This window comes from Salvelinus fontinalis, chromosome 10 (assembly GCF_029448725.1).
Source record: "Salvelinus fontinalis isolate EN_2023a chromosome 10, ASM2944872v1, whole genome shotgun sequence".
Lineage (NCBI taxonomy): Eukaryota > Metazoa > Chordata > Actinopteri > Salmoniformes > Salmonidae > Salvelinus > Salvelinus fontinalis.
This window is the reverse complement of record NC_074674.1, coordinates 39831742-39856741: the sequence shown is the minus strand read 5'-3', so window position 1 is coordinate 39856741 and position 25000 is coordinate 39831742. Positions and strand designations below refer to the sequence as shown.

Here is a 25000-nt window from a genome sequence, read left to right as displayed (position 1 = left end):
TATAAAAAGGCCATGGAGGCGAAGTGAGTACAACACAGCAAGTAAAATAAAAACTAAAAAAAAAAAACACTGGAATGGTTGGTTTGCATTGGAAGAAAGTGCAAAGTAGAGACAGAAATAATGGGGTGCAAAGGAGCAAAATAAATTAATAAATAAATACAGTAGGTAAAGAGGTAGTTGTTTGGGCTAAATTGTAGATGGGTTATGTACAGGTGCAGTAATCTATGAGCTGCTCTGACAGCTAGTGCTTAAAGCTAGTGAGGGAGATAGGTGTTTCCAGTTTCAGAGATTTTTGTAGTTCGTTCCAGTCATTGGCAGCAGAGAACTGGAAGGAGAGGCGTCCAAAGGAAGAATTGGTTTTGGGGGTGACTAGAGAGATATACCTGCTGGAGCACGTGCTACGGGTAGGTGCTGCTATGGTGACCAGCGAGCTGAGATAAGGGGGGACTTTACCTAGCAGGGTCTTGTAGATGACCTGGAACCAATGGGTTTGGCGACGAGTATGAAGCGAGGGCCAGCCAACGAGAGTGTACAGGTCGCAGTGGTGGGTAGTATATGGGGCTTTGGTGACAAAACGGATGGCACTGTGATAGACTGCATCCAATTTATTGAGTAGGGTTTTGGAGGCTATTTTGTAAATGACATCACCGAAGTGGAGGATTGGTAGGATGGTCAGTTTTACAAGGGTATGTTTGGCAGCATGAGTAAAGGATGCTTTGTTGCGGAATAGGAAGCCAATTCTAGATTTGACTTTGGATTGGAGATGTTTGATGTGGGTCTGGAAGGAGAGTTTACAGTCTAACCAGACACCTAGGTATTTGTAGTTGTCCACATATTCTAAGTCAGAGCCGTCCAAAGTAGTGATGTTGGACAGGCGGGCCGGAGCAGGCAGCGATCGGTTGAAGAGCATGCATTTGGTTTTACTTGTATTTAAGAGCAGTTGGAGGCCACGGAAGGAGAGTTGTATGGCATTGAAGCTCGCCTGGAGGGTTGTTAACACAGTGTCAAAAGAAGGGCCAGAAGTATACAGAATAGTGTCGTCTGCGTAGAGGTGGATCAGAGAATCACCAGCAGCAAGAGCGACATCATTGATGTAAACAGAGAAGAGAGTCGGTCCAAGAATTGAACCCTGTGGCACCCCCATAGAGACTGCCAGAGGCCCGGACAACAGACCCTCCGATTTGACACACTGAACTCTATCAGAGAAGTAGTTGGTGAACCAGGCGAGGCAATCATTAGAGAAACCAAGGCTGTCGAGTCTGCCAATGAGGATGTGGTGATTGACAGAGTCAAAAGCCTTGGCCAGGTCAATGAATACGGCTGCACAGTATTGTTTCCTATCGATGGCGGTTACGATATCGTTTATGACCTTGAGCGTGGCTGAGGTGCACCCATGACCAGCTCTGAAACCAGATTGCATAGCGGAGAAGGTGTGGTGTGATTCGAAATGGTCGGTAATCTGTTTGTTGACTTGGCTTTCGAAGACCTTAGAAAGGCAGGGTAGGATAGATATAGGTCTGTAGCAGTTAGGGTCAAGGGTGTCCCCCCCTTTGAAGAGGGGGATAACCGCAGCTGCTTTCCAATCTTTGGGTATCTCAGACGACACGAAAGAGAGGTTGAAGAGGCTAGTAATAGGGGTGGCAACAATTTCAGCAGATAGTTTTAGAAAGAAAGGGTCCAGATTATCTAGCCCGGCTGATTTGTAAGGGTCCAGATTTTGCAGCTCATTAAGAACATCAGCTGACTGTATTTGGGAGAAAGAGAAATGGGGAAGGCTTGGGCGAGTAGCAGAGGGGAGGGCAGTGCTGTTGTCCCGGGTAGGGGTAGCCAGGTGGAAAGCATGGCCAGCCGTAGAAAAATGCTTATTGAAATTCTCAATTATAGTGGATTTGTCGGTGGTGACAGTGTTTCCTATCTTCAGTGCAGTTGGAAGCTGGGAGGAGGTGTTCTTATTCTCCATGGACTTTACGGTGTCCCAGAACTTTTTTGAATTTGTGTTGCAGGAAGCAAATTTCTGCTTGAAAAAGCTAGCCTTGGCTGTTCTAACTGCCTGTGTATATTGGTTTCTGGCTTCCCTGAAAAGTTGCATATCACGGGGGCTGTTTGATGCTAATGCAGAACGCCATAGGATGTTTTTCTGTTGGTTAAGGGCAGTCAGGTCAGGAGAGAACCAAGGGCTATATCTGTTCCTGGTTCTAAATTTCTTGAATGGGGCATGCTTATTCAAGATGGTGAGGAAGGCATTTTTAAAAAATGACCAGGCATCCTCTACTGACGGGATGAGATCAATATCCTTCCAGGATACCCCGGCCAGGTCAATTAGGAAGGCCTGCTCGCTGAAGTGTTTCAGGGAGCGTTTGACAGTGATGAGTGGAGGTCGTTTGACCGCTGACCCATTACGGATGCAGGCAATGAGGCAGTGATCGCTGAGATCTTGGTTAAAAACAGCAGAGGTGTATTTGGAGGGCAAGTTTGTTAGGATGATATCTATGAGGGTACCCGTGTTTACGGAATTAGGGTGGTACCTGGTAGGTTCATTAATAATTTGTGTGAGATTGAGGGCATCAAGCTTAGATTGTAGGGTGGCTGGGGTGTTGAGCATGTTCAAATTTAGGTCACCTAGCAGCACGAGCTCTGAAGATAGATGGGGGGCAATCAGTTCACATATAGTGTCCAGAGCACAGCTGGGGGCAGAGGGTGGTCTATAGCAGGCGGCAACGGTGAGAGACTTGTTTTTAGAGAGGTGGATTTTTAAAAGTAGAAGTTCAAATTGTTTGGGAACAGACCTGGATAGTATAACAGAACTCTGCAGGCAGTCTTTGCAGTAGATTGCAACACCGCCCCCTTTGGCCGTTCTATCTTGTCTGAAAATATTGTAATTGGGGATAAAAATGTCTGAATTTTTGGTGGTCTTTCTAAGCCAGGATTCAGACACGGCTAAAACATCCGGGTTGGTAGAGTGGGCTAAAGCAGTGAACAAAACAAACTTAGGGAGGAGGCTCCTAATGTTAACATGCATGAAGCCAAGGCTATTACGGTTACAGAAGTCATCAAAAGAGAGCGCCTGGGGAATAGGAGTGGAGCCAGGTACTGCAGGGCCTGGATTCACCTCTACATCACCAGAGGAACAGAGGAGAAGTAGGATAATGGTACGGCTAAAAGCTATGAGAATTGGTCGCCTAGAGCTACCAGAGCAGAGAGTAAAAGGAAGTTTCTGGGGGCGATAAAATAGTTTAAAGGAATAATGTACAGACAAAGGTATGGTAGGATGTGAATACAGTGGAGGTAAACCTAGGTATTGAGTGATGATGAGAGAGATCTTGTCTCTAGAAACATCATTGAAACCAGGTGATGTCATCGCATATGTGGGTGGTGGAACTGCAGGGTTGGATATGGTATAGAGAGCAGGGCTAGAATCTCTACAGTGAAATAAGCCAATAAACACTAACCAGAACAGCAATGGACAAGGCATATTTACATTAAGGAGAGGCAAGCTTAATCGAGTGATAAATAAGGGTCCAGTGAGTAGAGGTTGGTTGGGGTCGTGGCGATCCAGACAGCTGGCCGGGTATATGGCTATCGGTAGCAGCATAGGATGGGGGTCTGTTTGTAGATACCTCGTGCGTTTCCGTCGGTAGGTTCCGTGTAGTGGGGTTTTGTTCAGATAGCAGCCGATAAGACAGCTAACGATTAGCGGGCCTCAGATGAGCGTTCAGGTAACGCCGGGACGGAGGTGCCGGTTGGATAAATCCCTCGGGCAGATAACGTCGGCAGTCAGTCGTGAAGGCCCGGTGGGGTTCCGTATCTGCAGCAGCAACAAAGAAGCGGGTCCGGATGGTGATGGAACTCCTCAGCTGGCTAGCTCCAGCATGATTTGAGTTAGCTCCGGGGTCGACGTAAGCCAATAGTCACACGGTATGCAGCTAGCTAGCTGCGAAATCAAGGTGCAAGTGTCCAGAGGCTGCGGTTGGAATCCGGGGAAACTGAGAGAAAAAAAAGTCCCGGAATGCTCCGGTCCGAGTCGCGTTGCACAAAAGTGCCGGTAGATTATCGAGCTAGAGGAATAGCTGATGACCGCAAAAACGTGGGCAGCTGAAACACCAACGCTAGCCAGCAAACCGGCTAATTTCGGGGCAGCTACAGATTAGCTTCTGGCTAGCTATCGGAGTAGCTTCTGGATTAGCTTTCAGGCTAGCTTCTGAATTAGCCCCTGGCTATCTTCCACGATGGATTTTCAGATTGAGGTAAATAGTACTTATTGTAATTGGTGAAGCGGGTTGCAGGAAAGCTTTTGCAGGAAAGCTTTTGTAGTTGAGTTCTTGGATAATAAAATAAATAAAAGATATGTGAAGAAAAGGTGTAAATATATATATATACAGGACACGACACGACAACACGGAAAAATACGTCTGAACTGCTAAGCCACCTTGGTATTCACCGTAGTATCCTACCTGCTCTGCTATAACACCATAGTATCCTACCTGCTCTACTATAACACCGTAGTATCCTACCTGCTCTACTATAACACCGTAGTATCCTACCTGCTCTGCTATGACACCGTAGTATCCTACCTGCTCTGCTATGACACCGTAGTATCCTACCTGCTCTGCTATGACACCGTAGGATCCTACCTGCTCTGCTATAACACCATAGTATCCTACCTGCTCTGCTACAACACCGTAGCATCCTACCTGCTCTGCTATAACACCATAGTATCCTACCTGCTCTACTATGACACCGTAGGATCCTACCTGCTCTGCTATGACACCGTAGTAGTCTACCTGCTTTACTATGACACTGTAGTATTCTACCTGCTCTGCTATGACACCGTAGTATCCTACCTGCTCTACTATTCCACCGTCGATCCTACCTGCTCTGCTATAACACCGTGATTGTTCCTGTCCCTGTCCCTGTCCCTGTCCCTGTCCCTGTCCCTGTCCCTGTCCCTGTTCCTGTCCCTGTTCCTGTCCCTGTCCCTGTCCCTGTTCCTGTCCCTGTTCCTGTCCCTGTCCCTGTCCCTGTTTCTGTCCCTATTCCGGTTCCTGTTCCTGTCCCTGTTCCTGTCCCTGTTCCTGTTCCAGTTCCTGTCCCTGTTCCTGTTCCTGTTCCTGTCACTGTCCCAGTTCCTGTCCCTGTTCCTGTTCCAGTCCCTGTCCCTGTTCCCTGTTCCCTGTTCCAGTTCCTGTTCCTGTTCCAGTTCCTGTTCCTGTTCCAGTTCCCGGCCCTGTCCCTGTCCCTGTTCCTGTCCCTATTCAGGTTCCTGTTCCTGTTCCAGTTCCTGTCCCTGTTCCCTGTTCCCTGTTCCCTGTTCCAGTTCCTGTTCCTGTTCCAGTTCCTGTTCCTGTTCCTGTTCCAGTTCCCGGCCCTGTCCCTGTCCCTGTCCCTGTTCCTGTCCCTATTCCGGTTCCTGTTCCTGTTCCTGTCCCTGTTCCTGTTCCAGTTCCTGTTCCTGTCCCTGTTCCTGTTCCTGTTCCTGTTCCTGTCCCTGTTCCTGTTCCAGTTCCTGTCCCTGTCCCTGTTCCTGTTCCTGTTCCAGTTCCTGTCCCGGTTCCTATTCTGGTTCCTGTTCCTGTTCCTATTCTGGTTCCTGTTCCTGTTCCTGTTCCTGTTCCTGTTCCTGTCCCGGTTCCGGTTCCTGTTCCGGTTCCGGTTCCTGTTCCGGTTCCGGTTCCTGCCCATTTTTGATAATGGACCGTTTTAAATCTAAACTACTTTCACATATTAGTAAAGACCAGATGAAATTGAGAATAGTCTGCCGGTAGAGAAGACGATAGTGTGATGAGAGAACAGCGTGTGCAGCATGAGGCACGGAACAGAGAGCGAGAATTTCTTCTGCAAAATCCTCAATATTAGTCACGTCATGACATCCATACGCTGTATAAGACATTCTAAAGTGTGTATCATTCTCACCTAAAGAGAATAAATAAATAATATAAAAATGAATATCTAATAAATCAAATTAACTCTAATTTAGCGTGTAGTATCTGTTTCACTCAACATAGCTCTCGCTGGGGAAGTTAAATGATCTTCTTCTTACTATAAAATCAGATAATAGCAATGAATTTACAGACATATCTTGATCGCTAAATGAACTTGCATAACGGCTGTCAGTGGCACGCTAGTCAGATCAGATACGGACCGACAGAATATACTATTCTATTTTTCTGAAAAATACATTTTCTTCATATCATAACGTTTCTTTAGACCTGAATAAAATAAATAATTAGATTTTTTTTGTGACGGCGTATATTAAATAGATAGTATCGTAGATGTTTCAAAGGCTAGTATGGATGGAGGCCTGGAGATGCTCAATATGTTTACGTTAACCAACAGTCAGTTACCGTGAGACCAGCAGTCATTTGTAATGACAGTTACCATCTGACAAAATGTCATGTACGGCATAGCCCAATGTGTGTGTGTGTGTGCGTGCGTGTGTGTGTGTCGTTGCTTCCACGTACCTGCAGTTCCTCTGGAACTGACCGTCTCTTCCTCCTCCTCCTCCTCCTCCTCCTCCTCTTCCTCTTCTCCCTCCTCTTCCTCTCCTCCATCTATAATCTCTTCGGTGGAGGTGAGGTGGTCCTGGCTGAGATCTGACAGAGAGAACTCCTGACTGTCGTCTCTCCACATGTCCGCTGATTTAGACCTCTTCTTCTTACAACCTCCTTCTTCCCTCGGTCCCTCGTTCACCCTCTGGAGGTACCGCACATCTCCGTCTCTCTCTCCGTCTCTCTCCGCGTCCTCCCCTTCTACCGGGTACGTCGTCCCTCCTTCTTCCCTCGGTCCCTCGTTCACGCTCTGGAGGTACCGCACATCTCCGTCTCTCTCCGCGTCCTCCCCTTTTACCGGGTACGTCGTCCCTCCTTCTTCCCTCGGTCCCTCGTTCACCCTCTGGAGGTACCGCACATCTCCGTCTCTCTCCGCGTCCTCCTCTTCTACCGGGTACGTCGTCCCTCCTTCTTCCTCAACTCCTTCACGTTGCAGAGCGATCGTGTCCACCTCGGAGGTTTCCGGAGTGGGCGTGGCTGAAGCGGGGTCACCGGTGAGGTCGTCGTCGTCGTGCGGGAAGGACTCGGAAGGCCTCATCGTCATGGCGACGCGGTCAGTCCAATGAGGGTTGATTCCAAACTCCCCCAGCTCGTCTGTCTGGTTAAAAGGTTCCAGGCCGTTCTCCGCTAAGGATTGTGGGATACTGGGCGTGCTGGAGGAGCGGGTGCTGGCTTCGGAATTCCGGTGTTCCGATTTCCCTGCCGAGGGTCGTAGAGAGGGTCGTAGAGAGTGTCGACTGGGATTCTGATGCTTGTTGGAGAGGCGGAGGGATCGGGACGTGTGCTTTCGGGACAGGTGACCTTTCTCGTTTCCGTAGAAACCGCTGTCACCATTCTGACTTTCCACATTCCCCATGATTCAGCTATGACTGAGGTGGGAGAGAAAGAGAGAGAGGGAGAGAGAGAGAGAAAGAGATGATAGGGAGAGAGAAAGAGAGCAAGAGAGCGAGAGAAAGAGAGAGAATCAGAGAAAGACAGACAGAGAGAGAGAGAACCAGAGAGAGAGAGAACCAGAGAGAGAGAAAGAGAGAGAGGGAGAGAGAGAGAGAGAACCAGAGAGAGAGAGAACCAGAGAGAGAGAGAACCAGAGAGAGAGAGAGAGAGAGAGAGAGAACCAGAGAGAGAGAGAGAACCAGAGAGATAGAGAGAGAATCAGCCACTGATCCAATGATACAGACACTGAATCAATACAAATGTATAATTCCAACAGGGTCTTGAAATTGTCCGTCTTATTCAACAGGAGGACCAGTTCAGGTTATCTAACTAAAACAGCGCTGATCCCCGGAAAGCTTTGATGATTATTCTGTTTTCAACCCCATCTGACTGCCTCCTGTAACCAGTTGAAATATGACTACACAACAACGATTATATCTAAACTATTTCAAAGTGTCCCACCTCTTCTGTTGTGTAACTCTCACGTGTATTTATAACGTTGAGTCACACACTGTTACTGTTCAGTTGGTCTACTCGTAAGTCACCTGGTCATCAGGCACTGAGTGGGAAGAAGTCAAGAGTCACAGAGAGAGAGCGAGAGAGGGTGGGGGGGAGAGAGAGAGAGAGAGACAGACAGACAGAGAGAGAGAGACAGAGAGAGACAGAGAAAGAGGGAGAGAGAGAGAGAGAGAGATGGTGGGGGAGAGAAAGAAAGAAAGAAAGAAAGAAAGAAAGAAAGAGAGAAAGAAAGAAAGAAAGAAAGAAAGAAAGAAAGAAAGAAAGAAAGAGAGGGAGGGAGAGAGAGAAGGCGAAAAGGGGTGGGAGAGAGAGAGATAAAAATATGAAGAAGGAGAGAGAGATCAAAAGATAAAGGGTGGGGAGAGAGAGAGAGAGGAGGTGGGGAGAGATATATAGTGGGAAGAGAAAGAGGGTGGGAAGAGAGATATAAAAGAAAGAAAGAGAGAGAGGGACAGAGTGAGAGAGAACGAGAGAGAGAGAGAGAGAGAGAGGGACAGAGTGAGAGAGAAAAGGAAAGAAAAGTCAACCATTGGTTTGTACCTGTAGTAGAGCGGTGGTTTCACTGGGGTCCTCTCTGTTACCGTGTCTCTCATCCACCACATGGTCCTCAACTGACGCTCTGAACTACTGAGACAGAAAAATAAACAACACCTTTAACAGGGAGCTGCAACAGGGAGAGGGAGGGAGAGAGGAGATAGAGGAGGATGATGGACAGCATAGAGTGGGGAGGGGAGACTGTGGGGAGAGAGGAGGAGAGAGGAGAAAGATGGACATCACAAAGGAGGGTGAGACTGTAGGGAGAGAGGAGGAGAGAGGAGCAAGATGGACAGCATAGAGGGAGGGGAGACTGTAGGGAGGGAGGGGGAGACTGTAGGGAGAAAGATGGACAGCATAGAGGGAGGGGGAGACTGTAGGGAGAGAGGGGGAGACTGTAGGGAGAAAGTTGGACAGCATAGAGGGAGGGGGAGACTGTAGGGAGAGAGGGGGAGACTGTAGGGAGAAAGATGGGAAGCATAGAGTGGGGAGGGGAGACTGTAAGGAGAGAGGAGAAAGATGGACAGCATAGAGGGAGGGGGAGACTTTAGGGAGAGAGGGGGAGACTGTAGGGAGAGAGGGGGAGACTGTAGGGAGAAAGATGGACAGCATAGAGGGAGGGGGAGACTGTAGGGAGAGAGGGGGAGACTGTAGGGAGAGAGGGGGAGACTGTAGGGAGAAAGATGGACAGCATAGAGGGAGGGGGAGACTGTAAGGAGAGAGGAGAAAGATGGACAGCATAGAGGGAGGGGGAGACTGTAGGGAGAGAGGGGGAGACTGTAGGGAGAAAGATGGACAGCATAGAGGGAGGGGGAGACTGTAGGGAGAGGGGGGGCGACTGTAGGGAGAGAGGGTGAGACTGTAGGGAGAGAGGGGGAGACTGTAGGGGGAAATATGGACAGCATAGAGGGTATCTGCCCTAGAGTTACACTGACGCATAGAAGCACGAGAACATAGTAGGATGGATTAAGATCCGAGAAAACACACACACAAACACACACACCACCATTTTGAAAACAAAGCTTGGCATTGTAGGAGCCTGAGGCCTGTACTCATATGGAAGTCAACAAGAAGTAGAGGCTTTGAACATGCTATGTGGCTGGGGCTTACCAGTAATGGCATATACAGTAGAGAGAGAGACAGAGAGAGAGAGAGAGAGAGAGAGAGAGAGAGAGAGAGAGAGAGAGAGAGAGAGAGAGAGAGAGAGAGAGAGAGAGAGAGAGAGAGAGAGAGAGAGAGGGAGAGAGGGAGGGAGGGAGGGAGGGAGGGAGGGAGGGAGGGAGGGAGAGGGAGAGAAAGAGGGTTAGTGTAGAAGTGTGACTTAAGAGAGCAGCTAACAAGCTAAAACTCAATTATATCATTATATTAATCCAAGTCAACCTCCTAAACATCTCCCTATTTCCTTCATGGAGCCCTATGATTAACAGTAGTGCACTATGGGTCCTGGTCAACAGTAGTGCACTATGGGTCCTGGTCAACAGTAGAGCACTATGGGTCCTGGTCAACAGTAGAGCACTATGGGTCCTGGTCAACAGTAGTACACTATGGGTCCTGGTCAACAGTAGAGCACTATGGGTCCTGGTCAACAGTAGTACACTATGGGTCCTGGTCAACAGTAGTTCACTATGGGTCCTGGTCAACAGTAGTACACTATGGGTCCTGGTCAACAGCAGTGCACTATGGGTCCTGGTCAACAGTAGTACACTATGGGTCCTGGTCAACAGTAGTGCACTATGGGTCCTGGTCAACAGTAGTTCACTATGGGTCCTGGTCAACAGCAGTGCACTATGGGTCCTGGTCAACAGTAGTACACTATGGGTCCTGGTCAACAGTAGTGCACTATGGGTCCTGGTCAACAGTAGTGCACTATGGGTCCTGGTCAACAGTAGTACACTATGGGTCCTGGTCAGCAGTAGTGCACTATGGGTCCTGGTCAACAGTAGTGCACTATGGGTCCTGGTCAACAGTAGTACACTATGGGGCCTGGTCAACAGTAGTGCACTATGGGTCCTGGTCAACAGTAGTACACTATGGGTCCTGGTCAACAGTGGTGCACTATGGGTCCTGGTCAACAGTGGTGCACTATGGGTCCTGGTCAACAGTAGTGCACTATGGGTCCTGGTCAACAGTGGTGTATTATGGGTCCTGGTCAACAGTGGTGCACTATGGGTCCTGGTCAACAGTAGTGCACTATGGGTCCTGGTCAACAGTAGTACACTATGGGTCCTGGTCAACAGCAGTACTATGGGTCCTGGTCAACAGTAGTTCACTATGGGTCCTGGTCAACAGTAGTTCACTATGGGTCCTGGTCAACAGTAGTTCACTATGGGTCCTGGTCAACAGTAGTTCACTATGGGTCCTGGTCAACAGTAGTTCACTATGGGTCCTGGTCAACAGTGGTGCACTATGGGTCCTGGTCAACAGTAGTACACTATGGGTCCTGGTCAACAGTAGTACACTATGAGGCCTGGTCAACAGTAGTGCACTATGGGTCCTGGTCAACAGTAGTGCACTATGGGTCCTGGTCAACAGTAGTGCATTATGGGTCCTGGTCAACAGTAGAGCCCTATGGGTCCTGGTCAACAGTAGTGCACTATGTCAGGAATATGCTTCCATTTAGAACACACAGAGACTGGTCTAATTACCATGAGAAGGTACTATGGATAAGAGGAGACAGCATTAGCTCTGTGTGTGTGTGTGTGTGTGTGTGTGTGTGTGTGTGTGTGTGTGTGTGTGTGTGTGTGTGTGTGTGTGTGTGTGTGTGTGTGTGTGTGTGTGTGTGTGTGTGTGTGTGTGATAAGCTGGTAGTGTTACAGTAGGTATGAATGTGAGCTGCAGGGATCACAATGTGACTAATAACCATATGGATGAGGATAAGAGAGAGAGAGAGAGAAACAAAGAGACAGAGAGACGAAGAGAGAGGGAGAGAGAGAGAGAGAGAGAGAGAGAGAGAGAGAGAGAGAGAGAGAGAGAGAGACAGAGAGACGAAGAGAGAGGGAGAGAGAGAGAGAGAGAGAGAGAGAGAGAGAGAGAGAGAGAGAGAGAGAGAGAGGGGGAGAGACAGGGAGAGAGAGAGAATCATTCAGAGTTAATGGCTGACCTTAACCATTCAGAGTTAATGTCTAACCTTAACCATTCAGAGTTAATGTCTAACCTTAACCATTCAGAGTTAATGTCTAACCTTAACCATTCAGAGTTAATGTATAACCTTAACCATTCAGAGTTAATGTCTAACCTTAACCATTCAGAGTTAATGCCTTACCTTAACCATTCAGAGTTAATGCATGACCTTAACCATTCAGAGTTAATGTCTAACCTTAACCATTCAGAGTTAATGACTAACCTTAACCATTCAGAGTTAATGCCTGACCTTAACCATTCAGAGTTAATGTCTAACCTTAACCATTCAGAGTTAATGTCTAACCTTAACCATTCAGAGTTAATGACTAACCTTAACCATTCAGAGTTAATGACTAACCTTAACCATTCAGAGTTAATGCCTTACCTTAACCATTCAGAGTTAATGCATGACCTTAACCATTCAGAGTTAATGTCTAACCTTAACCATTCAGAGTTAATGACTAACCTTAACCATTCAGAGTTAATGCCTGACCTTAACCATTCAGAGTTAATGTCTAACCTTAACCATTCAGAGTTAATGTCTAACCTTAACCATTCAGAGTTAATGTATAACCTTAACCATTCAGAGTTAATGTCTAACCTTAACCATTCAGAGTTAATGCCTTACCTTAACCATTCAGAGTTAATGCATGACCTTAACCATTCAGAGTTAATGGCTGACCTTAACCATTCAGAGTTAATGTCTAACCTTATGTCACGCCCTGGCCTTAGTATTATTGGTTTTCTTTATTATTTTAGTTAGGTCAGGGTGTGACATGGGTAATGTTTATGTTTTGTTGGTTTTGGGTGTTTATTTGGTAAAGGGGTTATGGGGTGTAGTAGATGGTTTTGTGTTGAGTGTATATGTCTAGCGTTGTCTATGTTGGTTAGTTATCTAGGAGAGTCTATGGTTACCTGAATGAGTTCCCAATTAGAGACAGCTGATTTCGGTTGTCTCTGATTGGGAGCCTTATTTAGGGTAGCCATAGGCTCTCATTGGTTGTGGGTAATTGTCTATGTAAGAACGTTTGTAGCCTGTATGTTTGTGCACAACGTTTGTAGCTTCACGGTCGTTTTTGTTGTTTTGTTAAAGTGTTTTTGTGTCGTGTTCATCTTTGTGTTAAAATAAAAGAAGATGGCATATTTTCCAACTGCTGCATTTTGGTCCGTTAATCCGCCACACGATCGTGACACCTTAACCATTCAGAGTTAATGTCTAACCTTAACCATTCAGAGATAATAACTGACCTTAACCATTCAGAGTTAATGTCTAACTTTAACCATTCAGAGTTAATGTATAACCTTAACCATTCAGAGATAATTCCTAACCTTAACCATTCAGAGTTAATGTCTCACCTTAACCATTCAGAGTTAATGCCTTACCTTAACCATTCAGAGTTAATGCCTAACCTTAACCATTCAGAGTTAATGTCTAACCTTAACCATTCAGAGTTAATGTCTAACCTTAACCATTCAGAGTTAATGTCTAACCTTAACCATTCAGAGTTAATGTCTAACCTTAACCATTCAGAGTTAATGTCTAACCTTAACCATTCAGAGTTAATGTCTAACCTTAACCATTCAGAGTTAATGTCTAACCTTAACCATTCAGAGTTAATGTCTAACCTTAACCATTCAGAGTTAATGTCTGACCTTAACCATTCAGAGTTAATGCCTAACCTTAACCATTCAGAGTTAATGCCTGACCTTAACCATTCAGAGTTAATGCCTGACCTTAACCATTCAGAGTTAATGTCTAACCTTAACCATTCAGAGTTAATGTCTAACCTTAACCATTCAGAGTTAATGACTAACCTTAACCATTCAGAGTTAATGACTAACCTTAACCATTCAGAGTTAATGCCTTACCTTAACCATTCAGAGTTAATGACTAACCTTAACATTTCAGAGTTAATGCCTTACCTTAATAACTAAAGTAATAACTAAAGTTAACCTTAAACATTTTGAAATGTGACATTTGGAACAATGTGTGATGTTTTAGAAACACAGACAAATGTCTCATTGTGATGTGAGACTGGTAGATTAGCTTGGCTGCATTAAAGTACCCTCATCTCCTCTACCCTCATCTCCTCTACCCTCATCTCCTCTACTCTCCCTCTCTCTCTACCCTCCCTCTCTCTCTACCCTCATCTCCTGTACCCTCATCTCCTCTACCCTCCCTCTCTCTCTACCCTCATCTCCTCTACCCTCATCTCCTCTACCCTCATCTCTCTCTACCCTCCCTCTCTCTCTAGCCTCATCTCCTCTACCCTACCTCTCTCTCTAGCCTCATCTCCTCTACCCTACCTCTCTCTCTAGCCTCATCTCCTCTACCCTCCCTCTCTCTCTACCCTCATCTCCTCTACCCTACCTCTCTCTCTACCCTCATCTCCTCTACCCTCATCTCCTCTACCCTCATCTCCTCTACCCTCATCTCCTCTCCCCTCATCTCCTCTCCCCTCCCTCTATCTACCCTCATCTCCTCTACCCTCATCTCCTCTACCCTCATCTCCTCTACCCTCATCTCCTCTACCCTCATCTCCTCTACCCTCATCTCCTCTACCCTCATCTCCTCTACCCTCATCTCCTCTACCCTCATCTCCTCTACCCTCATCTCCTCTACCCTCATCTCCTCTACCCTCATCTCCTCTACCCTCACTCTCTCTCTACCCTCACTCTCTCTCTACCCTCATCTCCTCTACCCTTCCCCCCTCTCTACCCTCATCTCCTCTACCCTCATCTCCTCTACCCTCCCTCTCTCTATACCCTCATCTCCTCTACCCTCCCTCTCTCTTTAGCCTCATATCCTCTACTCTCATCTCCTCTACACTCATCTATCCTCTCAATTAAATTAAATTAGATTGACTTTATTGACATGGCAAGTTCATTACTTACGTTGTCAATGTATACATATAGAAAATATATATGTATTTATATATAAATAAATGGTGGGACCAACAGCAATAATAATAGTAGTAGAGGACATGGGATAACCATTAACAACAACTACAACAACAATATTAATCAGAACAACAATACATTAAATCAACAGTAGTAGACCAGTGTCAACCTGACTGAGAAGACACATGACCTGGTAGTAGACCAGTGTCAACATGACTGAGAAGACACATGACCTGGTAGTAGACCAGTGTCAACATGACTGAGAAGACACATGACCTGGTAGTAGACCAGTGTCAACATGACTGAGAAGACACATGACCTGGTAGTAGACCAGTGTCAACATGACTGAGAAGACACATGACCTGGTGGTAGACCAGTGTCAACCTGACTGAGAAGACACATGACCTGGTAGTAGACCAGTGTCAACATGACTGAGAAGACACTTGACCTAGTAGTAGACCAGTGTCAACCTGGCTGAGAAGACACATGACCTGGTAGTAGACCAGTGTCAACATGACTGAGAAGACACATGACCTGGTAGTAGACCAGGGTCAACATGACTGAGAAGACATGACCTGGTAGTAGACCAGTGTCAACATGAATGAGAAGACACATGACCTGGTAGTAGACCAGTGTCAACATGACTGAGAAGACACATGACCTGGTAGTAGACCAGTGTCAACATGACTGAGAAGACACATGACCTGGTAGTAGACCAGTGTCAACATGACTGAGAAGACATATGACCTGGTATGAAAGACAAAACAAAACTAAGCTAAATGGGAAATATTATCAACATTACATGGCACTTTTCACTGGCTGTCCCTCAGGTTGTGGCAGGGGGACACATATTTGGCTGCAAAAACTGCACATTTTGACTTTTCACTCAATAAATATTAGATTTTTTCTTCATATTCTATAGTTTCAAATTGTTTGTATTGAAATATAATTTTGGGAAAGAAATATTCTCTTAGGTCTGAGTATTTGTCACAGTGTTTAATAGGAAATGCAGTTCTGTCTCTACCTCTCCCCTGGAGCAGAGTGAGCACAGCCTGTCCTCTCTGGGCAGCCAGGTTTGTCTGTGACGACCGGTCTCTATAGCCAGACTGTCCCCTCTGTACTGCCAGGTTTGTCTGTGACGACCGGTCTCTATAGTCAGACTGTGCTCACTGGGCAGCCAGGTTTGTCTGTGACGACCGGTCTCTATAGCCAGACTGTGCTCACTGTACCTAGTCAATGTTTTCCTCAGTTTTCTATCAGTCACAGTGGTCAGATAGTCTGCCACCATGTACTGTCTGTTTAGAGACAAATAGCATTGAAGTTTACTTAGATTTTTTGTGGTGTCTTTCCAATAGGTGATATATTTTTATTTTTACTTTGTGATGATTTGGTTGGGCCAGATGTTCTGCGTGATGTCCTGAGGCTCAATGGGGTTGGTTTGGGTTGGTGAACTGAGCCTCAGAACCAGCTGGCTGAGGGGACTCTTCTCTGGTTTCATCTCTTGACATTGTAGAGCTGTGTGATGGAATGTTTTGGGGTCACTTGTTTTTAGATGGGTGTAAAATGTGATGTCTCTTTTTTCTATCCGAATGAGGAGGGGGTATTGGCCCAATTCTGCTCTACATGCGTTATTTTGAGTTTTTCTTTGCACTTGCAATACAGTCTGACAAAACTCTGCATGCGGTATTTCAAATGGATGTTTGTCCCATTTGGTGAATTCATTATTAGAGATTGGACCCCATACTTCACTGCCATATAGAGCAATTGGTTCTATAAATGATTGGAACATTTTGAGCCAGATTCTAATTGTTCCTTTTAATGGCATAGAATGTTCTTCTTGTTTTGTCTCTCGGCTCGTTCACAGCCATGTGAAAGCTACCTGTGTTGCTGATATTTAGTCCTAGATACGTGTAGTTTTTTGTGTGTTCTAAATAGAACTGTGTCCAAATAGAATTTATATTTGTCATCCTGATTTCCGGAACTTTTTTGGAATATCATTAATATTTGTTTTTTTTTGGTTAACGTTCAGAGCCCAGGTCTGACAGAACCTGTGAAGACGATCTAGGTGCTGCTGTAACCCCTCTTTAGTGGGAGACAGCAGCACCAGGTCATCTGCGTACAGCAGACACTTGATTTCAGTGTTGTGTAGGGTGATACCAGGTGCTGCCGATTCTTCTAATGTTTTTGCCAATTCATTAATGTAGATGTTAAATAATGTTGGACTTATTGGGCAGCCCTGTTTCACTCCACGCCCCTGAGAGAAGAAGTCTGTTTGCTTGTTGCCAATTTTAACCGCACATTTGTTTTTAGTTGTCACGATCGTGTTGACATGAACGAGAGGACCAAGGCGCAACATGATTTGGATACATCTTCTTTTTAATAACGACGAAGATGAACACGACACACTATTACAACAATAACGAAAAAACAACAAACGATCGTGAAAACTTCAAACGTAAGTGCACACACAAACTGCTTACGTTGAACTATACATATACACAAACATTCCCCATGTCACACCCTGACCTAACTAAAATAATAAAGAAAACAAAGAATACTAAGGCCAGGGCGTGACATTAGTGTACATTGATTTAATAACATCATATGTTTTCCCTCCAATACAACTTTCTATTAGAAATTGGATCAAATGCTTTCTTGAAATCTACAAAATACGAGTAGCTTTTGCCTTTGTTTTGGTTTACTTGTTTGTCAGTTAGAGTGTGTAGGGTGTAAATGTGGTCTGTTGTACGATCATTTTTTTCAAATCCAAACTGGCTTCTGCTCAGGACGTTGTGTTCGTTAAGGAAATGATGTAGTCTGCTATTTATAATACTGCAGAGAATTTTCCCCAAGTTGCTGTTAATGCAAATTTCTCTGTAATTATTTGGGTCAAATTTGTCTCCATTTTAAAAATCCTCTACCCTCCCTCTCTCATCTCCTCTCTCATCTCCTCTACCCTCCCTCTCTCATCTCCTATACCCTCCTTCTCTCATCTCCTCTCCCTCTATCATCTCCTCTACCCTCTCTCATCTCCTCTCCCATCTCCTCTCCCATCTCCTATACCCTCCCTTCCTCTCTCTCTTTACTCTCACAGTCCCCCCAACAGTCCTGCAGTTTCTTCTCCACTTCATACCCTCTCAGCTCGTTCAAGCTTTCTCTCAATCGCTCTCCATTGACAGACCTGCCAGCATCCAGTGCTGATAAACTCCGTGTTTATTTCAGGGGGAAACAGTAGAGCTCATGTCCTGCTATGTAAACATAACTTTACAAAGAAAGACGGCGGTCTTCCCATATGTATTTGTGAAATGTCGACTCTCAGTGGTTCGATAATAGGATAATGGAAGGGAATTAGCAGTGTGTCTGAACCCCCCTATAGAGAGAGAGAGAGAGAGAGAGAGAGAGAGAGAGAGAGAGAGAGAGAGAGAGAGAGAGAGAGAGAGAGAGAGAGAGAGAGAGAGAGAGAGAGAGAGAGAGAGAGAGAGAGAGAGAGAGAGAGAGAGAGAGAGAGAGAGAGAGAGAGAGAGAGAGAGAGAGAGAGAGAGAGAGAGAGAGAGAGAGAGAGAGAGAGAGAGAGAGAGAGAGAGAGAGAGAGAGAGAGAGAGAGAACAACTGCATTGTATGACCCCCCCATAGACAGAGGGAGAGATTAATTGGAATTTTTTAAATTCTTTATTGGCCCATTAAAAGCACAAACTTTGCTTCATTTTAAAGGACCTAGAAAGTTAGAACCAACTCCTGGTCCACTGTACATATATATCCACCATACCTGGGCCCTCCAACAGGTTATGTACTAGGCGGTTCCCTTTGCCTGTTGGCCACACCATACCTGGGCCCTCCAACAGGTTATTTACCAGGCGGTTCCCTTTGCCTGTTGGCCACACCATACCTGGGCCCTCCAACAGGTTATTTACCAGGCGGTTCCCTTTGCCTGTTGGCCACACCATACCTGGGCCCTCCAACAGGTTATTTACTAGGCGGGTCCCTTTGCCTGTTGGCCACACCATACCTGGGCCCTCCAACAGGTTAATTACTAGGCGGTGCCTTTGCCTGTTGGCCACACCATACCTGGGCCCTCCAACAGGTTAATTACTAGGCGGTGCCTTTGCCTGTTGGCTACACCATACCTGGGCCCTCCAACAGGTTATTTGCTAGGCGGTCCCCTTTGCCTGTTGGCCACACAATACCTGGGCCCTCCAACAGGTTATTTACTAGGCGGGTCCCTTTGCCTGTTGGCCACACCATACCTGGGCCCTCCAACAGGTTATTTACTAGGCGGTCCCCTTTGTCTGTTGGCCACACCATACCTGGGCCCTCCACCAGGTTATTTACTAGGCGGGTCCCTTTGCCTGTTGGCCACACCATACCTGGGCCCTCCAACAGGTTATTAACTAGGCGGTCCCCTTTGCCTGTTGGCCACACCATACCTGGGCCCTCCAACAGGTTATTTACTAGGCGGTCCCCTTTGCCTGTTGGCCACACCATACCTGGGCCCTCCAACAGGTTATTAACTAGGCGGTCCCCTTTGCCTGTTGACCACACCATACCTGGGCCCTCCAACAGGTTATTTACTAGGCGGGTCCCTTTGCCTGTTGGCCACACCATACCTGGGCCCTCCAACAGGTTATTTACCAGGCGGTCCCCTTTGCCTGTTGGCCACACCATACCTTGGCCCTCCAACATGTTATTTACTAGGCGGTCCCCTTTGCCTGTTGGCCACACCATACCTGGACCCTCCAACAGGTTATTTACTAGGCGGTCCCCTTTGCCTGTTGGCCACACCATACCTGGGCCCTCCAACAGGTTATTTACTAGGCGGTCCCCTTTGCCTGTTGGCCACACCATACCTGGGCCCTCCAACAGGTTATTTACTAGGCGGTCCCCTTTGCCTGTTGGCCACACCATACCTGGGCCCTCCAACAGGTTAGAGTCAGCCCCAACCCTGTACACCACCCAGGACAGAAAACAGCCCAACCAGCCTGGAACAAGACAAAAACAGATGCTGCACGGTCTCCTCCTCCCCACAGAACAGACTCCTCCTCCCCGCAGAACAGACTCCTCCTCCCCACAGAACAGACTCCTCCTCCCCACAGAACAGACTCCTCCTCCCCACAGAACAGACTCCTCCTCCCCACAGAACAGACTCCTCCTCCCCACAGAACAGACTCCTCCTCCCCACAGAACAGACTCCTCCTCCCCACAGAACAGACTCCTCCTCCCCACAGAACAGACACCTCCTCCCCCTCCCCACAGAACAGACTCCTCCTCCCCACAGAACAGACTCCTCCTCCCCACAGAACAGACTCCTCCTCCCCCTCCCCACAGAACAGACACCTCCTCCCCCTCCCCACAGAACAGACTCCTCCTCCCCCTCCCCACAGAACAGACACCTCCTCCCCCTCCCCACAGAACAGACTCCTCCTCCCCACAGAACAGACTCCTCCTCCCCACAGAACAGACACCCCCTCCCCCTCCCCACAGAACAGACTCCCCCTCCCCACAGAACAGACTCCTCCTCCCCACAGAACAGACTCCCCCTCCCCACTGATGGATCAAGGTGTGACATATACAGTTGAAGTGGGAAGTTTACATTCACCTTAGACAAATACATTCAAACTCTGTTTTTCACAATTCCTGACATTTAATCCTAGTAAAAATTCCCATTTTTAGGTCAGTTTGGATCAGCACCTTGTTTTAAGAATGTTACATGTCTGAATAATAGTAGAGAGAATGATTAATTTCAGCTTTTATTTCTTCCATCACATTCCCAGTGGGTCAGAAGTTTACATACACTCAATTAGTATTTGGTAGCATTGCCTTTAAATTGTTTAACTTGGGTCAAACATTTTGGGTGGCCTTCCACAAGCTTCCCACAATAAGTTGGGTGAATTGTGGCCCATTCATCCTGACAGAGCTGGTATAACTGAGTCAGGTTTGTAGGGCTCCTTGCTCACACACACTTTTTCAGTTCTGCCCACAAATTTTCTATAGGATTGAGGTCAGGGCTTTGTGATGGCCACTCCAATAACTTGACTTTGTTGTCCTTAAGCCATTTTGCCACAACTTTGGAAGTGTGCTTGGGGTCATTGTCCATTTGGAAGAGCCATTTGCGACGAAGATTTAACTTCCTGACTGATGTCTTGAGACATTGCTTCAATATGTACACATAATTTTCCTTCCTCATGATGCCATCTATTTTGTGAAGTGCACCAGTCCCTCCTGCAGCAAAGCACCCCCACAACATGATGCTACCACCCCCGTGCTTCACGGTTGGGATGGTGTTCTTCAGCTTGCAAGTCTCCCCCTTTTTTCTCCAAACATAACGATGGTCATTATGGCCAAGCAGTTCTATTTTTGTTTCATCAGACCAGAGGACATTTCTCCAAAAAGTACAATCTTTGTCCCCATGTGCAATTGCAAACTGTAGTCTGGCTTTTTTATGGCGGGTTTTGGAGCAGTGGCTTCTTCCTTGCTGAGCGGCCTTTCAGGTTATGTCGATATAGGACTTGTTTTACTGTGGATATAGATACTTTTGTACCTGTTTCCTCCAGCATCTTCACAAGGTCCTTTGCTGTTGTTCTGGGATTGATTTGCACTTTTCGCACCAAAGTACGTTCATCTCTAGGAGACAGAACGCGTCTCCTTCCTGAGAGGTATAACGGCTGTGTGGTCCCATGGTGTTTATACTTGTGTACTATTGTTTGTACAGATGAACGTGGTACCTTCAGGCGTTTGGAAATTGCTCCCAAGGATGAACCTTGACATCCCATGATGTCAAGCAAAGAGGCACTGAGCTTGAAGGTAGGCCTTGAAATACATCCACAGGTACACCTCCAATTTACTCAAATGATGTCAATTAGCCTATCAGAAGTTTCTAAAGCCATGACATCATTTTCTGGAATTTTCAAAACTGTTTAAAGGCAGTCAACTTAGTGTATGTAAACTTCTGACAAACTGGAATTGTGATACAGTGAATTATAAGTGAAATAATCTGTCTTTAAACAATTGTTGGAAAAATGACTTGTGTCATGCACAAAGTAGATGTCCTAACAGGCTTGCCAAAACTATAGATTGTTAACAAGAAATTTGTGGAGTGGTTGAAAAATGAGTTTTAATTGACTCCAATCTAAGTGTATGTAAACTTCAGACTTCAACTGTATCTGTTGGTAGTGAAAGACCCTTGAATAGTCCTCCAGTGTAGATCAGCAGGACGCTTCTCTATGGGAGGCTTAGAGACCACCAACCTCTAGAGATGGAGAAAGAGAGAGACGGGAGAGAGAGAGAGAACAGAGAGACAGAGAGAGAGAGAGAGAGGGAACAGAGAGAGAGAGAACAGAGAGAGAGAGAACAGAGAGAGAACAGAGAGAGAGAACAGAGAGAGAGAACAGAGAGAGAGAACAGAGAGAGAGAGAGAGAGACCGAGAGATGTGGTGATTATATTCCTCTGTTTGTCCCAGCTCTCTCATTTAAACCCCTAGACTGAGCTATTGTTTACTTATCCACTTAAAGCTGGGAACAATGAGACTACCCCCTCTCCTTCCCCTTCCCCCTCCGCCTCTCCCTCCGCCTCTCCCTCTCCCTCCGCCTCTCCCTCTCCCTCCGCCTCTCCCTCTCCCTCCCCCTCCCCTCCGCCTCTCCCTCCGCCTCTCCTCCCTCCACCTCTCCTTCTCCCTCTCCCTCCGCCTCTCCTTCTCCCTCCGCCTCTCCTTCCCCTTCCCCCTCCGCCTCTCCCTCCGCCTCTCCCTCTCCCTCCGCCTCTCCTTCTCCCTCCCCCTCCCCTCCGCCTCTCCCTCCGCCTCTCCTCCCTCCGCCTCTCCTTCTCCCTCTCCCTCCGCCTCTCCCTCCGCCTCTCCTTCTCCCTCCCCCTCTCCCTCCGCCTCTCCTCCCTCCGCCTCTCCTCCCTCCGCCTCTCCTTCTCCCTCTCCCTACGCCTCTCCCTCTCCCTCCGCCTCTCCTTCTCCCTCTCCCTCCGCCTCTCCTCCCTCCGCCTCTCCCTCTCCCTCCGCCTCTCCCTCTCCCTCCGCCTCTCCCTCTCCCTCCGCCTCTCCTTCTCCCTCCGCCTCTCCTTCCCCTTCCCCCTCCGCCTTTCCTTCCGCCTCTCCCTCCGCCTCTCCTTCTCCCTCTCCCTCCGCCTCTCCCTCTCCCTCCGCCTCTCCTTCTCCCTCCGCCTCTCCTTCCCCTTCCCCCTCCGCCTTTCCTTCCGCCTCTCCCTCTCCCTCCGCCTCTCCTTCCCCCTCTCCCTCCGCCTCTCCCTCTCCCTCCGCCTCTCCTTCTCCCTCCCCCTCCCCTCCGCCTCTCCCTCCGCCTCTCCTCCCTCCGCCTCTCCTTCCCCCTCTCCCTCCGCCTCTCCCTCTCCCTCCGCCTCTCCCTCTCCCTCCGCCTCTCCTTCTCCCTCTCCCTCCGCCTCTCCTCCATCCGCCTCTCCCTCTCCCTCCGCCTCTCCCTCTCCCTCCGCCTCTCCCTCTCCCTCCGCCTCTCCTTCCCCCTCTCCCTCCGCCTCTCCCTCTCCCTCCGCCTCTCCTTCCCCCTCTCCCTCCGCCTCTCCCTCTCCCTCCGCCTCTCCCTCTCCCTCCGCCTCTCCTTCTCCCTCCCCCTCCCCTCCGCCTCTCCCTCCGCCTCTCCTCCCTCCGCCTCTCCTTCCCCCTCTCCCTCCGCCTCTCCCTCTCCCTCCGCCTCTCCCTCTCCCTCCGCCTCTCCTTCTCCCTCCGCCTCTCCTTCTCCCTCCCCCTCCCCCTCCGGCTCTCCCTTAACCTCCGCCTCTCCTTACCCCTCCGCCTCTCCTTCCCCCTCTCCCTCCGCCTCTCCTTCTCCCTCCGCCTCTCCTTCTACCTCCCCTCCCCCTCCGCCTCTCCTTCGCCCTCCGCCTCTCCTTCTCCCTCCGCCTCTCCCTCCCCACCCACCTCTCCTTATCCCTCCGCCTCTCCTTTCCCCTCTCCCTCCGCCTCTCCTTCTCCCTCCGCCTCTCCTTCCCCCTCTCCCTCCGGCTCTCCCTTCGCCTCTCCTTCCCCCTCTCCCACCGCCTCTCCCTCTCCCTCCGCCTCTCCTTTTCCCTCCCCTCGCCCTCCGCCTCTCCCTCTCCCTCCGCCTCTCCTTCTCCCTCCGCCTCTCCTTCCCCCTCCGCCTCTCCTTCCCCCTCTCCCTCCGCCTCTCCTTCTCCATCCGCCTCTCCTTCTCCCTCCCGTCCCCCTCCGCCTCTCCCTCTCCCTCCGCCTCTCCCTCTCCCTCCGTATCTCCCTCTCCCTCCGCCTCTCCCTCCCCATCCACCTCTCCTTCTCCCTCCGCCTCTCCCTCTCCCTCCGCCTCTCCTTCCCCCTCTGCCTCTCCCTCTCCCTCTCCCTCCGCCTCTCCTTCCCCCTCTCCCTCCGCCTCTCCGTCCCCCTCTCCCTCCGCCTCTCCTTCTCCATCTGCCTCTCCCTCTCCCTCCCCTCCCCCTCCGCCTCTCCCTCTCCCTCTCCCTCCGCCTCTCCCTCTCCCTCCGCCTCTCCCTCTCCCTCTGCCTCTCCCTCTCCCTCCACCTCATCCTTCTCCCTCCGCCTCTCCTTCTCCCTCCGCCTCTACCTCCGCCTCTCCTTCTCCCTCCCCTCCCCCTCCGCCTCTCCCTCTCCCTCCGCTTCTCCTTCCCCCTCTCCCTCCGCCTCTCCTTCCCCCTCAGCCTCTCCCTCCGCCTCTCCTTCTCCCTCCCCTCCCCCTCCGCCTCTCCCTCTCCCTCAGCCTCTCCTTCCCCCTCTCCCTCCGCCTCTCCTTCCCCCTCTCCCTCCGCCTCTCCTTCTCCCTCCGCCTCTCCTTCTCCCTCCCCTCCCCCTCCCCCTCCGCCTCTCCCTCTCCCTCCGCCTCTCCCTCCCCATCCACCTCTCCCTCTCCCTCCGCCTCTCCTTCTCCCTCCGCCTCTCCTTCTCCTTCTCCCTCCGCCTCTCCTTCCCCCTCTCCCTCCGCCTCTCCTTCCCCCTCTCCCTACGCCTCTCCCTCTAACTCCGCCGCTCCTTCTCCCTCTCCCTCCCCTCCCCCTCCGCCTCTCCCTCTCCCTCCGCCTCTCCCTCCCCATCCACCTTTCCCTCTCCCTCCGCCTCTCCTTCTCCCTCCGCCTCTCCCTCTCCTTCTCCCTCCGCCTCTCCTTTTCCCTCCCCTCTCCCTCTGCCTCTCCCTCTAACTCCGCCTCTCCTTCTCCCTCCCCTCCCCCTCCCCCTCCGCCTCTCCCTCTCCCTCCGCCTCTCCCTCACCATCCACCTCTCCCTCTCCCTCCGCCTCTCCTTCTCCCTCCGCCTCTCCTTCTCCCTCCCCTCCCCCTCCGCCTCTCCCTCTCCTTCCGCCTCTCCTGCCCCCTCTCCCTCCGCCTCTCCTTCCCCCTCCGCCTCTCCCTCTCCCTCCGCCTCTCCTTCTCCCTCTCCCTCCGCCTCTCCTTCCCCCTCTCCCTCCGCCTCTCCCTCTAACTCCGCCTCTCCTTCTCCCTCCCC

The 25000-nt window shown here is 49.2% G+C and overlaps 1 protein-coding gene across 2 annotated transcripts in view; it reads right to left on the bottom strand.

Moving 5' to 3' along the window:
- Positions 1-25000, bottom strand: part of tiam1a (TIAM Rac1 associated GEF 1a) — a 198892-nt gene that overhangs the window by 133404 nt on the left and 40488 nt on the right. The window contains exons 2-3 of one of the 2 annotated variants that reach the window (XM_055936803.1): positions 8538-8624; positions 6459-7414 (exon numbers count right to left, since the gene is read on the bottom strand). In XM_055936803.1, the coding sequence (XP_055792778.1) occupies positions 6459-7401 (943 nt within the window). In that variant the 5' untranslated portion in view covers positions 7402-7414; positions 8538-8624. The remainder of the gene's footprint in view (positions 1-6458; positions 7415-8537; positions 8625-25000) is intronic. The other variant, XM_055936804.1, reaches the window with a different exon arrangement.